We start from the raw sequence: 14,228 nt of genomic DNA, 5'->3' as shown, positions 1-14,228 counted from the left end.
CATGAGGTCATAGAGAATCATTGTTTTCTTTTCAAAAAATTATATTGTCCGTTTTATCCGTGCGGTTAAACGTGCCTGTGTGCAAAGGGCTTAAAGGGGAGACCTTGACATTTGAACGTTTGAGAAACTGCAGTAAGTTATCCAATTAACCAAAACGAGCACACTCTGCGCTCATCACAGCAATTGGGGTGGGGTTTTGAGGACGACTGATATGGGAAGGCATATATGTGGCAAGAGCAGGTAGGAAACCAAGAGCTGCTCTTCCCCTGTGGGCCATTTTGTGTACAGTACAGTATGTGCGTGTATGTGGTTGTCCATATCTATACCAGTACCTGTACTATACTGCTCACAGCAGGGATTGGGGCTCTGTCAGCCATCAACAGGTCCCCTCGTGCACCACCCTTTTCGGATGTCACACGCTATGCTTGTGTACTGTACCTACACCTTCCCCCACATACATACTAAAGCCCATACACATTCAAAGGCTTCGTGCAGAGAGCAGCTCATTTTTGTTGGCAGTTACCATCAGGCTAATGCTGTCAACTCACAGTGCACCAGGCTCCTCTCTGTGGGCGTGTGTCATTTCTCATTAGAAGCCTCTCTCTCCTACCGTTCATGTACAGATGGAACTGGGTATCCTCTGAAGGTCTTCCCCACCAATAACGATGGCTTTGTTGCTTATCTCCAACACTCTTGTTTGATGACGAAAAGGCGTGTGTGTAGTTGTAACCCTTGTCCCCATCTCCTCACCGTTACACACGACTTAGTATAGCCAGAACATTGAAGAATCAGAATGAACTTTGTCACATCACACAATTATAGGGTGTATTCCTGTGTTGTACAATCCATCTCCCCAGAGAGTGTATTACATCAGCGTGATATTGCACATTAAAACACAATGAAAAACAAAGTTATTAAGAGTATTATTAAAATCTTTTTACTCATACCCATTTGAATCACCATTTCAAAATTAGCAATAACGTGCAAAAAACACAGGCCTTATCATCTTTGTTATGAAAAATCGACAAGGTTTAGAGGGTTTATTTGATAACCTCATATACTGTATGCACTGTACATACAAGCAGTGAAATGTTAGTGTGGCATGTTCCACAAGACTGCTCATAACATCAATACAATATTCACAAGATAATACTGCTAATGCTGGATTGTAGTTAAATAAAAAGAAGAAAAATAAAGTAATGTTAAAAAGAACAGGCAGGACACACATTCTAACCACAAAACCAGTAGGGGATATGTAAAAAGGATGGGAGTAATTGATCAGATTGTAGAAGGTAGAGTGCATTCATTTAAGAAGAAGGTACAGTATGTACTGTATACAGATACAGGCAGCTTTAGTGTTTTTTGGGATGAGTTCCAAGGGGAGGGGACAGCAACTGAGAGGGCCTTGTCACCATTGGTTTGGCGCTTTGCTCTTGGACCGGGACGAGAGAGTGTTTTCTACTGGTGATTCAGTCCGAGTGTATCAAAGGGTGCGCTCGTTTTATTGTCCAAGACATTGCAAGCGGTGCGAAGGCCAGCGGACCTTGGTCCTGCTCTTCGCGGCGTGAAGAGCGGGCCAGGTCCGCGCGGCCGGCGGAGCGCCGCGGTGAATGCAATCGTTATATTTATGCCCAGGCCGTAAGGCCTGGGCAAGCCCACGATAAACGCCCGCGCAGTCCACCCGGTGCGCATTTCCGAACGCACCCTTTGATACACTCGGACTGAAACACCAGAGGAAAACACCATCCCGGACCGGGACATCACCGGAGGAATGAGAGAGGGCATGTTGGTGGAGGGAGGGAGGTCAGAGAGGTAGTGCATGGGAGCAAAGTTTTTGAGGGCCTTGTAGGTGGTGAGCAGCATTTTGAAATCTATTCTGTATTTTTACTGGAATCAGCGAAGGTCATGGAGGACTGGTGTTAAGGAGTTTCTGGGGTGGGTTCTGGTGAGTGGGCTGGCAGTGGAATTTTTTATAGTTTTGTAGTTTGTTGAGGAAGTTGGTAGTGGCGCCATATAAGACGTAGAGGTTTTAGTAGCCAAGTCTGGATGTGTACGTGATTATGGCTTGAATGAGTGTTTCTAGTACAGTGTAAGTTTGGAATGGTTGATTGTATCAAGGGCAGCCCTGAGGATGATGATGATGGTGTGGTTGCACAAGGAGTACAGTAGAGGACTTGGTAAGCAACCCCGGGTTGCTCCCATATTAAACTCATTTACTGCCACCATTAAACTAGGACTTTAGTAGTTCACTGCCACCCTCTTTTAACTTTTTCGTACCTTTTAAAGTGTTCGCGGCGTGTCCATCGTGTAGGATGGTGCACGGATCGTGCACGCTGCGGTTCCTGGCTGATGACAAAAGACCGCATTTGAATCTTATCATACGGTTCCAGAGATACAAGCTAACTAGTTGACATTGTTTACAACGGAGACTCCGGCAGGATCAGGAGAAATGGGCGTTTTCAGTTTAACATTAGAGCCAATGGAGATTTGTTTTTTTGATGTCCGGTTTGAACCTGTTTCTGTGGCTGTCAAACACACACACCGCCATTGACGTCATAAGACGTCATTTAAAATCCAAAGGTTCACCGCCTTTGATCATTTCAGGGTTTTCAGTGATTACGCTAGAGCGCACTCGTTGCCAACATATGAATGGTGCTAGGTTCCTAGGAGACGGATACAACTGGAAATTACGTCATCCCAAATTTCTCTCATTCCGACTGAGATTATCAGTATCAGTGATGTCAGTTATCTACCAATTTTTGGGCACTGTTTAGTATCAGTGATCTCAGCATGCGTATATATCAGACAGACATTGGACAGACAGACATTCAGTTGTTTATTGCGACCGAAGGTCGCAGTTTAGTATGAGAAACGAAACATTTCTCCGTCCGGACGTCTGTCCGGACGTGTACGCTTTTTTACGGTCTATGGGTTTGGCGCTCTGACATCAATGTGATGTCAGGGGAACCACACTGATGTCAGGGGAACCACACTAACAGAATCCCTATGCCCATATATGGAGATCCCTGATGTCATCAATATTAAGCCCATATTTAACAGGACTTCATATAGGACTTCATATAGGAATGCCCATACATGGAGGCCACATACCACACTAACAGAATGCATACTGTATATGGCCAAGACAAGTTGCCGAGACAGCCCATCCACAAATGTCTTTATTCTTCTTGTAACCACCCTCAGAATCCTTTATGAACTCTTCTAGTTACCAAAATGTATCATACATGGATTATATGATGTTTGTGTATTTTAATATTGCTTTCTTTACATCTGCTCAGAATAATCATTTTAGTGACAGCCAGTGCATAGTGCACCATCAATTTGAACTGGTTAAGGCTAACGTTTGTTTCATGCTTGTCAGATCAGGTCTATCCACATATTGTACCATATTGTGCCACGTGTCTGTCATAAAGGCATACATGAGAGTAAATGAGTAAGTGAGCTAGATCGCACAATACCACTCTACCCTTGATGGGGGAAAGCCTCTTGAGCTCACGAAAGCCTAACGTCATGCCTTAACAATCAGCATCGCATCACATTACATTGCATAGCGTGCAGCACATACTGTAGATTGAAGATCACGACTCGACCATATCCCAAGCTAACTGAGTGGAAGAAGCCCCTTGAGTCCCAGAGCCCAGTATCCTGCCAGAGAGAAGGAGAGAGAGCAGAGTGGAGTAGCAGAATGTACGATGCTTGATGTGTGTTATGTAACCCCATGAATTAGATATGATGACCATGAGAGAATGCTGAGGTTTAAGAAAGGATCAAAGACTCACTGCTGCCCTCCCTAAGACCCCTGGGCGGGAGTGTGTGTGCGTGCATGCATATAGAGATATACACTACATGAGTGTGTGAGCAAAGGAGGAATACGGTAAGTTTGGGAAAGTGTGAATTCATGCGTTATTTCTCTGCAGGCACATGTGGGGGGGTCACGAGACAGGTCTATGACGATGTGAATTTATTCTGTATTATTGTACCTCATATGTAACGCTATTTGCGTGTTTGTGTCTTTCGTCTCTGTCCAGGCAAGCGTGGGACCTGGCGGTGGACATCTGCCTCTCACAACTCCCTACCATCATTGAAGAGGGCACTGCCTTCAGAGTAAGTGTGTGTGTGTGGTGTGTCATCCCGAAAAACAAGTCCTCCTTATTCCCCCCCACACACACACACACACACACACACGCACACATTGAGTCACTCCAGAAATAAGATAAAGCACCCTTCTTCAAGCGTGTGCATTCGTGCAGGAACATGAATGCATTTGTGTGTGTGAGATGGTTTGGTGGGGAAAGGGGGGGGGGGCATCGTGTGATAAATTGCTGTTGGTCTCACCTCACCTCTTTCATCTTTTCATTACGCAGGGCCGGAGCGCCTGCCCTATCATTTCCTTTCAGCAACCGCGTGTTTTCCAACATTTAGCCTGATTCATCGTGCGCACACATACACATGTGCTCCATCGCTGTCTGACCCGTTTGGATTCCACGTCAAAATGTCAACTCTAACGTATGACGTGTCACTCGGTCAGCGGCGTTGATAAAGTGGTTTCTGGTGGTGGTGGTCACTGGACTGTTGTTGACCCCAGTTTGGGCTAAATTGGGTAAATGTACTGAGACGGCACGGAATGATAAAGACACACTGTGTATTAGAAGTAAGCTTAGATAGGTGGATCTGTTGGCGGATGATAGTATGTCTGCAGTATACAGACATGGTACCGAACACAAAAAGTCTGTACAACAGTACAATGTAATCTTTTCTGTGTTTTAAGTAAATTAAACACTTGCAATGCTGTAGCAGACTTTTATTCTTTTGAATTATACAGACATTTGCTCATACGCATAACATGTGTTCCAATGGATCCAATGTAGTTATTATTTATTTATTTGCATCGGTTAAAATTGTATAAAACCCACAGGACAGACGTAACCACTTTTATTTAAAACAGCGAAAATACAAAATAGCTGCTATTTTCTCTACTCTACGGTACTGTTGGCCAACGAAGTTGGGCATTAATTATGGATATACAAGCCTGCTGCCAATCAGCAATGATGTGCTATAGCAGTGTTCAGTGATAGTAATGGGGGGAAAGTACTCTTCCTCCTACTCTCACAACCTTTTTGTGGTGGCACTTTTTGGAGCTGTGTGGAACACAAGCTCCCCTATACGTGGCCGTGTGTGTAGGTATGTGGGTGGGTATGTGGGTATGTGGGTGGGTGGGTGGGTCTGTATGTAGCCTGTATGTAGTAACCCTGGGTGACCAGAGAGGTGCTGTTGAGTCTAGCCTGCCCTGAGCATCAACTGCAATACACACACACACACACACACACACACACACACACACACACACACACACACACACACACACACACACACACAGCTCCACTTCGAACAGAGGTTCGATTTTCTCCTCTATCCTCCACCTGGTATGTGGAGGCGGGCATCCTGTGAGAGCACTTGCCCCCTCCCTCTAAAGTTTAGAGTCTAAACTATTATGCCATTCAGACTGAAAACACTTATTTACAGCACTGTAATTGAGCCTCTCAGGACCACTAAGACAGATTTTCTCTTCACTGCCTCTCTTCAACAGTCTTTCACTCCACACACTGCTTGATAGCATTGGCTCCTCTCCTTACTGTATCTGATTCAGTTTAGCTGGAAATAATCATTCTGTAGAGCAGTTATATGCTTTTGTTTGTGACTTGATGTCCCATTCTCTCTTTGTCTCACTCTCTGTTTCACTCATTAAAGGGACGGTGATATTGTTTTGATAATATAAGTGTTATCAAAAGCTCTATATTCTGAAAATAACAGGATCTAACGAATATACAATCCGTGCAGCAGTTGAACCGATTACATTTCCAAGCTGTTAATGTTGATTAAATACTACAAGTAGGCAGATCCGCTGATCTCTTGTGATTGGTTTAGTGTTAGTCAAAGTCCCTCCCCCCCGTAAATCGTTCAGAAAGGGCACAATGTCAGAGTCTGAAATCAGCTGAGTCTGAAATCAGGCTAGGAGACGGTTAGACCCTTGTTGGGTGCTGTGTCCACTGAGAACACCTTTTGAGCTGAGGAGCACCGTGGATATCATAGAGCTCACATGCAGCGTTTATTAACACCCACGATGTTCAAACCAACCAACCATTGCTGTGCTTGAATGTCCTGCTCTTGTGGCACAAATAGCTTGGCTGCAACACTCCATAACAATGATCAGAAAATGGACCTTTGTTTTAAAATATCAATTACACTACGACTTTTAACATCAAAAAGGGTCTATGGGAGAACAGACTCATCTCAGACAAGAAGCTGGCTTGATATGCGTGTGGATGTCCAAATACTGTCCATGTCTTTCAGAGCAATCCCCACACAGCATGATCAGAATAATACAGGTCAAATGAGGTCAATTATAACGTGTCAATTCCTGGTGACATCATGGCGGACGGTGTGGCACCAGCTATGATTGTGTGACTCATTGAAAAGGAATATTTCAAAATGAGAAAAAGTGTTGATGTCTGTCTCTCTCTCTCTCTCTCTGTGTGTGTGTGTGTGTGTGTGTGTGTGTGTGTGTGTGTGTGTGTGTGTGTGTGTGTGTGTGTGTGTGTGTGTGTGTGTGTGTGTGTGTGTGTGTGTGTGTGTGTGTGTGTGTGTGTGTGTGTGTGTGTGTGTGTGTGTGTGCCCACAGCACAGCCCTTTCTTTGCAGAACAGCTGACAGCATTCCAGGTGTGGCTGACCATGGGTGTAGAGAACAGGAATCCACCTGAGCAGCTCCCCATTGTCCTACAGGTACACACACACACACACACACACACACACACCTAGTCAGCATGTCTAAGAAAACTTCTTACAGTATGTTTCCTTCTCTCTGGTCCTGATTTAGGCCATGGCTACACGGAGCTGGATATTTCATATATCCTGGTTTTTCAGATATCTTCATAGAAAAATATCTAGGTCCATACGGAGCTGGATATTTCATATATCCCGTTTTTTCAGATATCCACATAGAAAAATATCTAGGTCCACACGACAAAGATATCTAGGTCTAACATGCACACACACAGTAAAGTCTTCAGAGATATCCGGGTTCCCTGTCTACACGGATCCAGTGAATCGAATATTTTTCAATGTCTTCACTTATTTATCCGGGTTAAAAAATATCCAGCTTCGCAGCCGAAATATCCAGCTTCATGTGGCTGCAAGCCCCAACAGCACAAAAAAATGTCTAGCTTCAGAAATATCCAGCTCCGTGTAGCCATGGCCTTACACTGGTGTTGTGGATTTGGGGAAAGTAAATCAGGTGTAGTGTTTGTACTGGAGTTTGTATATCCTCTCCCCAAGCATACTTTTACAGCTTTATAAATACATTTTGGTTTGACTTGATGTGCTATGAAGCAAGTTCAACCTGCGCAGGTTATATTTGTATTATTTATCAGGCTTCAATTACCCTAATAACTGCAGTCACAATAAGCGGTCACGCGACAGGTGGTTATCAACTTGGTATGTCGAAACACACACACACACACACACACACACACACACACACACACACACACACACACACACACACACACACACACACACACACACACAAATGAAGAGCAATGTATATCATTATGATAAACATTTTCCCCCATCTCAAACATAAATCAAACACATAGCCCAGGCAAAAAGCAACGTAGCAGCTACCAAATGAAGGGAGGACTGCTGGCAAAGGATCAGACTGTCTGAATGTCTAAATTAATATGCTTATAATATCCGTGTCCCATTATTAGGGCAAAAGTAGATCTGACTAGACTTGCATTTGTGCATAAAATTATTGTCTTGCTTACTGTCAATATATTCTTATGGCCGTATTCTTTCAGCTGCAACCCCAGCAGTGCAAAACAGAGTTGGGAGCAAATAAAAGCTAAATATAAAGTCATAAATCAAAGCAGTAAGGAGACTTACTTTCATATCTTATAGGTAAACAAATACAAGGTTTCAGTGCTTAAATCAGTCTGTAGGATGATTTGGGTATACAAAACACAATAAATGGCTTCATACTGTATATATGAAATGGCTTTCATTGGCCGCAAGCATATTGCTTGCAGCCAATGAAAGCCATGACTCAAGCAGCTGACACAGATAACTCGCTCTCTCTGACACAAATCTATATCTCTCATATAAAAAATGTCAAGGAAAGCCAAAGGGTTTTGCCAGTCTATGAACACTCTTTCCCTCCGAAGAGATCCACTCACAACCCGTGCACCGACCCCCACTGGATGATGTACTATGAATGGTGATGGCATTTTCCAAGAGAATTGGGGTTTGGTCAGTACTTTTATGCGTGTTGATCACGAACACAACCTGCTCCCGAGCAGGTTGGGTTTACAACAATAAGTTACCAGGGTGATATACCCTAGTAAGAAGTGAACCACCAACATCTGTGAAAACTCAGGATTAAACCTGAAGTTGCCTCACTAACACCAAATCCTGCTTCGTATTGCAGGCCTCAAGTTGTACTTGGCTGGCAACACCTATATTCTGGCTTTGACAGTAAAGCATTGATATGTGTTACTGGATAATCAACAAACAGGGAAGATAATCTTCTCTTTTTTTTTTGCGTCAAGGAGAGTTCTCTCGTATCTTGTGTGTTGTAAAGTGTGTTACAGTTTATTATGGCAGAGTGTCTTCAACTGTCACTGAGGTCTGTGACCGATGTATCGGGAAACCACTGGTTTTTAGTTTAGGAGTTTTATGTCCTCCACTTCAGTTTAGTCGTACAGATCATTGAGCGCGTGTGCACACACACACACACACACACACACACACACACACACACACACACACACACACACACACACACACACACACACACACACACACACACACACACACACACACACACACACACACACACACACACACACACACACACACACACCCACTCACACACCCACTCACTCACACACTTGCAATTTACCACACTTCCAACATCTTACATGCTCACAACCCAGTTTTGGTAGGGTAAGAACAATTAAGCAAAAGCCACATTTGAGTTTGTAATGTCATGAATATTTACTTTGACTGAGCTCTACTCTGTATTTACCTTCACTGTCCTCTACATACAGTAAGGCGAGGAAATCACAAGAGCAGGTGAGAGGTCATACAATGCTCCTTGTACACTGTGTGGATCCCTGGAATTCATCTTCAGTAAATGAAACAGAAACGCACAGTGCAGTCTTTTCCCCTGAGGAGAAAGGAAAAAAAGAGAGCAATTGGGGGATTTCATTTTCCCTGTTGATGACCTCAATTTGTTTGGAGCAGCTTAATTGGGCCAAAGTCTTGTCTTTTCCAAGCCCTCATAGTGTATGTCAGCTCTAAAGATATAGCGTTGGGAGCTGTTCCCCTGTACTGCCCCACAGTGTTGTACACTGGGTTATATTATATCACAGTGTAGTGGCGGTGTGTTGAATGGTAATTTCCGGCTGAGTCAGCAGAGCTACAGCCACAGCCCTTCCATCCAGCAGCTCTGCTGGGACCCGTAAAAGGCAAATAAAAAGCAGCAGTGGAAGACTGATAGAAGAGCACTGGTAGGGTTGAGGGGGTCCACTGTGTGTGTGTGTGTGTGTGTGTGTGTGTGTGTGTGTGTGTGTGTGTGTGTGTGTGTGTGTGTGTGTGTGTGTGTGTGTGTGTGTGTGTGTGTGTGTGTGTGTGTGTGTGTGTGTGTGTGTGTGTGTGTGTGTGCGTGCGCGGGTCCCTCGTACAAATATGGAAAAGTCAATGCAAAGAACATGATTTAGCAAGATATCTGCATCGCTACTTGTTTTTCTAAAGTGCTCTTGAAGATTACACAACATTATGACAGCACACTGTAGGAGCAAAGAAAATCAAAGGCTGATACGCATCCACTGAAGTAATGTATATGGACATACATGTACTGTAGTATACACAGTTGCATAATAAGTAACATAAGAGTTCTGAACATTTAAACAAGTTTATTGTTGTCCTATATGAAATCGGCAGTTGGAAGAGACATTATTACACATTATTACGTTAACTATTATTATGCTTTAACTATTAAAAAATAGCATATACAATCGTAAAAGGTTGAACGATTTTACCCGATTCTATCGAGGACTGCCCATAAGTCCGAAGGTTCATTAGTCCGAAGGTTCATTAGTCCGAATTTAGTTAGGGTTACTGAGGTTAGGGTTAGAGTTAGGCATAGTATTCTTAACAAATTCGGACTAATGAACCTTCGGACCAATGCCATGGCACCATTCTATCAATTTCTTCTAAAACCTTTTTCTAAATCAGTGGTTCTCAAACTTTTTCATGTCAAGGACCCCCAAAATAACATGTATTTGGCCGCGGACCCCCATCTCAAAATATGTTGGTCCAGGGACCCCCCCAGAAGCAAATATTTGAGTTACAAATGTTCGCTTTTAAAAAGATATATTCAAAGATTTGCATAAAAATCAAGATTTTTTAAAAATAGCGGATCTACAAGGGCTCTACAAGCCCAGTAAGGAGCTTTAGTAAAAATGTTTGAGAGAAGTAAAGATTCAGCAATGTGGTACCTAGATAACGACTATTCCATCAGTTAATCTTTAAAAGATTAACAGGATTTTATGATGGGGGATTACCTCTTGTGGTGTGATATTACTGTGAGGTCAAAGAGCAGAGCTGTGTTCGTTATCAACATGCATTATAATTCTACTTTGTGCAAGACACACTATTATTATGCACTCACAAAGTACATAGTTATGTAATAATGTGATGCCGTTATTCTATCACCACGTGCATGTGCAAAATGCTGATGGGAAAGGCCTATTGGATCATGAAATGAGTTTTCATCAAAGTGATGTACAGTATTGTTCAGGGAACGGTAATGTTCACTCCCTGGATACCTTTTCAGTTTTCAGTCATACACGTACAGTACACAACAAACATGTATGTACACAAACACGCATGAGACTGAATATATGTATCTGGATAATATATTTACATCTATGAACAGTGACTATGGATATAATGAGCCCTTTTACCCTACTCATCATCTTAGAACTCTCTCACACAAACATACACTCATGTATCCACTCATATACACACACACATACATATACACATTCCCACGTTCTTCCCTAGGGGGCTGGAGATAACCCCGACTTTGGACTTTCCCCGGTTTCTAACTGAGCATGGGGTGATGCTCGCTTGGTTTTGGTCACAGAATGCCCCGACAACATTACTGTTGTTTGTGTAGGCAGGCATTAAGGAATCCACTCCCCTCCATATGGTCGTTCCGCACAAAACACAGTATGGGACTGTTCACATGGGGATACACCAATGTCCGGCTGGCACTTAGTTACAGTAGCATCTGCCTGTACCAAGGGATTACACCCCCCCCACACCACCACCACCACCACCACACACACCCAAAACAACCCTTTAAAGTGTACTTTATCACAAAGCTACTGATGTGATCATGTGTGCTTTTCATAAACACACAAAAATGCACATGGCAACAATTCCCTGGCAACAATTCATATTGGTTTGAAATTAACAAGCCAAAGCATCCAAGATGCAGCAGTTATAAAAGTAAGCAACGCACGCACGCACACACGCGCGCGCACACACACACACACACACACACACACACACACACACACACACACACACACACACACACACACACACACACACACACACACACACACAGTATCGAGTAAACATCCTTTACTGGTGCCAATATCTTTCAGGAGTGGTGGGAGAGCCACCTGTCTCATGCTACCTCTCCTTCCTTTTCCCCCCCTCCTCCTCAGTCCTCTCCTCCCTCTGCCTCAACTCATTCACCTTGGATAAAGCCAAATACTTTTGAGGAGCTGATTTTGGCCCAAATTAAATGTAACATCCCTGCCACTTTGGACCAGCACCAACTTGGCTACCGCCGGCCAGGTAACCAGATCAACAGACCGACGCCGTCCACACTGCCATGGATCACCTGGAATAATCAGACGATCAGGAGATGTTGGCATACTGTGGCGGCTAGGTTGGCTGACGATCTGTAGACCAGCAAGCTGACCATATTTGGTAATAATTCCATTATATGGGCGTATCGATCGGATTGGCGGTTCTCGACCATTGCTCATCTGTCCATTTAGAAAACTGAAGTTTGCATACAATACGACATCAGTCATGGGCATTTCCAGGTTTCTCTCAACAAGGATGAGGGAGCATACAGGGACGAGTTGCAAAACCTTACAACCTGGTGTTCTGCCAACCATCTCATTCTTAAAAAAAAAAAAATGTGTTGTGGACTTTAGGAAGTAACAAGGAGAACAAATCCCAACCCATTCCTCATAGACAGTGAGGCAGTGCAGAGTCTCCAACTCACACTTTATAGGGGTGCACATCACTGAAGACTTCTCCTGGGTCATATACACATCCACTGTCATCAATAAGGCACAACAACTGATTTATAAAATATATATCGCTGTTGTCGGGTGGAAACTGTGCGTTTTGTATTTATCATTTTAAAAATGATTTAAAATAGTGAAAATAGCCCATCTACAAGCTTATAGATATCCTATTTTCACTAGTTCTGTGTGACAGTTTTGTATGATGATGACATTACAAAAAAAGGTGCACATTTGAAACTTGGAGATACAAGGTTTCTGCCTGTGTGTGTGTGTGTGTGTGTGTGTGTGTGTGTGTGTGTGTGTGTGTGTGTGTGTGTGTGTGTGTGTGTGTGTGTGTGTGTGTGTGTGTGTGTGTGTGTGTGTGTGTGTGTGTGTGTGTGTGTGAATATATATATATATATATATATATATATATTAAAATTCAGGGATTGCAATTGCAATTTCACTTTGTTGTCTTACACAGCAGAACAATTTCTTGCAAGTTGGTAAAAAAAGAAAAAGGTCTTATCTTGTGTCTTTGTCCCACAGTTCTTCCTTTCCCCCCTTTTATCCTGTGTTAATCTGGCCTCCATTGACACATCTCCCATGCTCTCTTTCAGGTCCTGCTCAGTCAGGTGCATCGGTTGCGGGCTCTGGATCTATTGGGTCGGTTCCTGGACCTGGGGCCCTGGGCTGTCAGTCTGGTGGGTTCACACACAGTACACACACACTACCTGAGCTACTGTATGTGCATTTGAAGGGTTTAGTACAGGGTTCCCCAGTAGGCGGCCCGCGGGCCATTTCCGGCCCGCGGGGGGCTACTGTCTGGCCCACACCAACCCCAGTATTAATGGTGTTATAAGAGCAGCAACAACACTAGTATATCGTCATTGTCGGGTGGAAATCTCGTATCTCCAAATTTGTACGTTCTTTCGCAAATCATACAAGGCAGTCGCACAAAAGTAGTGAAAACAGCCGATCTACAAGCACACAACGCCTCGCGGTGCGAGGCGTTGTGTGCTTGTAGATCGGCTGTTTTCACTAGTTAAAATATTTTTGAAAATGATAAATGCAAAACAAACGGTTTTGGACATACAAGATTTTCACCCAACAACGACGCTATCTGAACTGTCGCTGGAGTAGCGGGAACGCCGCCGTCGCCCCCTGCAAAGTTGTGGCCCTCGGCTTGGTACCCTAGACATAATTCGGCCCTTGGGGAAAACTAATTGAGGAACCCTGGTTTAGTACACATTGTACTTCTAGCAATATTTTGGAAGAATGAGTTGATAGCCTAATTCAGTGTTTCTCAAACTTTAAAATGTCAAGGTCTCCCCTTAACTCTGTAAGAGTATAGTTACAGACTTGTAAGGGTCCATTTAGATAGATCCCCCCCTAAAGGAACCCACAGAGTCCCTGGAATCCACTTTGGGAATCACTGGCCTAATTGTTCAATATTAAAAACACAAAAAAACAGATGATGTTACAAAATGTTTGGGGGCGAACATCTCAAAATAGTCAATGACAATACCACTCAGTGGAATCTCTTAATTGTGGACTGCTTTATTTTGCTGCGTTTTGTTACAACATCTTGGTGATGCTCGTGCTTGATTTACTTCCTAGATGAATTTGGAAAACGTGCTTGCATTTATAGTCTAGTAAAACAACTTGATGATCAAAGGATAAACAAGTAAGCAGTTGAAAGATCTAATTGAAATAGCCATGTTAAGATTTTCTGTGGGCTGTTTTTCTAGTCGGTATAGACTCTGAGGGACTAGTTACTTTAGAGAGAGAAAACTCATGAATACCTTCACTATTTAATCATATGGGATTAT

At 43.4% G+C, this 14,228-nt stretch overlaps 1 protein-coding gene across 4 annotated transcripts in view; it reads left to right on the top strand.

Annotated features, from left to right (window-relative positions):
- The window catches only part of rptor (regulatory associated protein of MTOR, complex 1), a 218,956-nt gene that overhangs the window by 117,712 nt on the left and 87,016 nt on the right, over positions 1-14,228 (top strand). For all 4 annotated transcript variants that reach the window (XM_080721242.1, XM_080721241.1, XM_080721244.1 and 1 more), the window contains 3 exons: positions 4,050-4,125; positions 6,701-6,802; positions 13,017-13,100. In XM_080721242.1, the coding sequence (XP_080577368.1) occupies positions 4,050-4,125; positions 6,701-6,802; positions 13,017-13,100 (262 nt within the window). The remainder of the gene's footprint in view (positions 1-4,049; positions 4,126-6,700; positions 6,803-13,016; positions 13,101-14,228) is intronic.

The sequence above is a fragment of the Nannobrachium achirus genome (genome assembly GCF_963921795.1).
Source record: "Nannobrachium achirus genome assembly, chromosome: 3".
Taxonomy (NCBI): Eukaryota; Metazoa; Chordata; class Actinopteri; order Myctophiformes; family Myctophidae; genus Nannobrachium; species Nannobrachium achirus.
The sequence above is the reverse complement of the archived record's forward strand: the minus strand, read 5'-3'. Positions and strand labels throughout refer to the sequence as shown.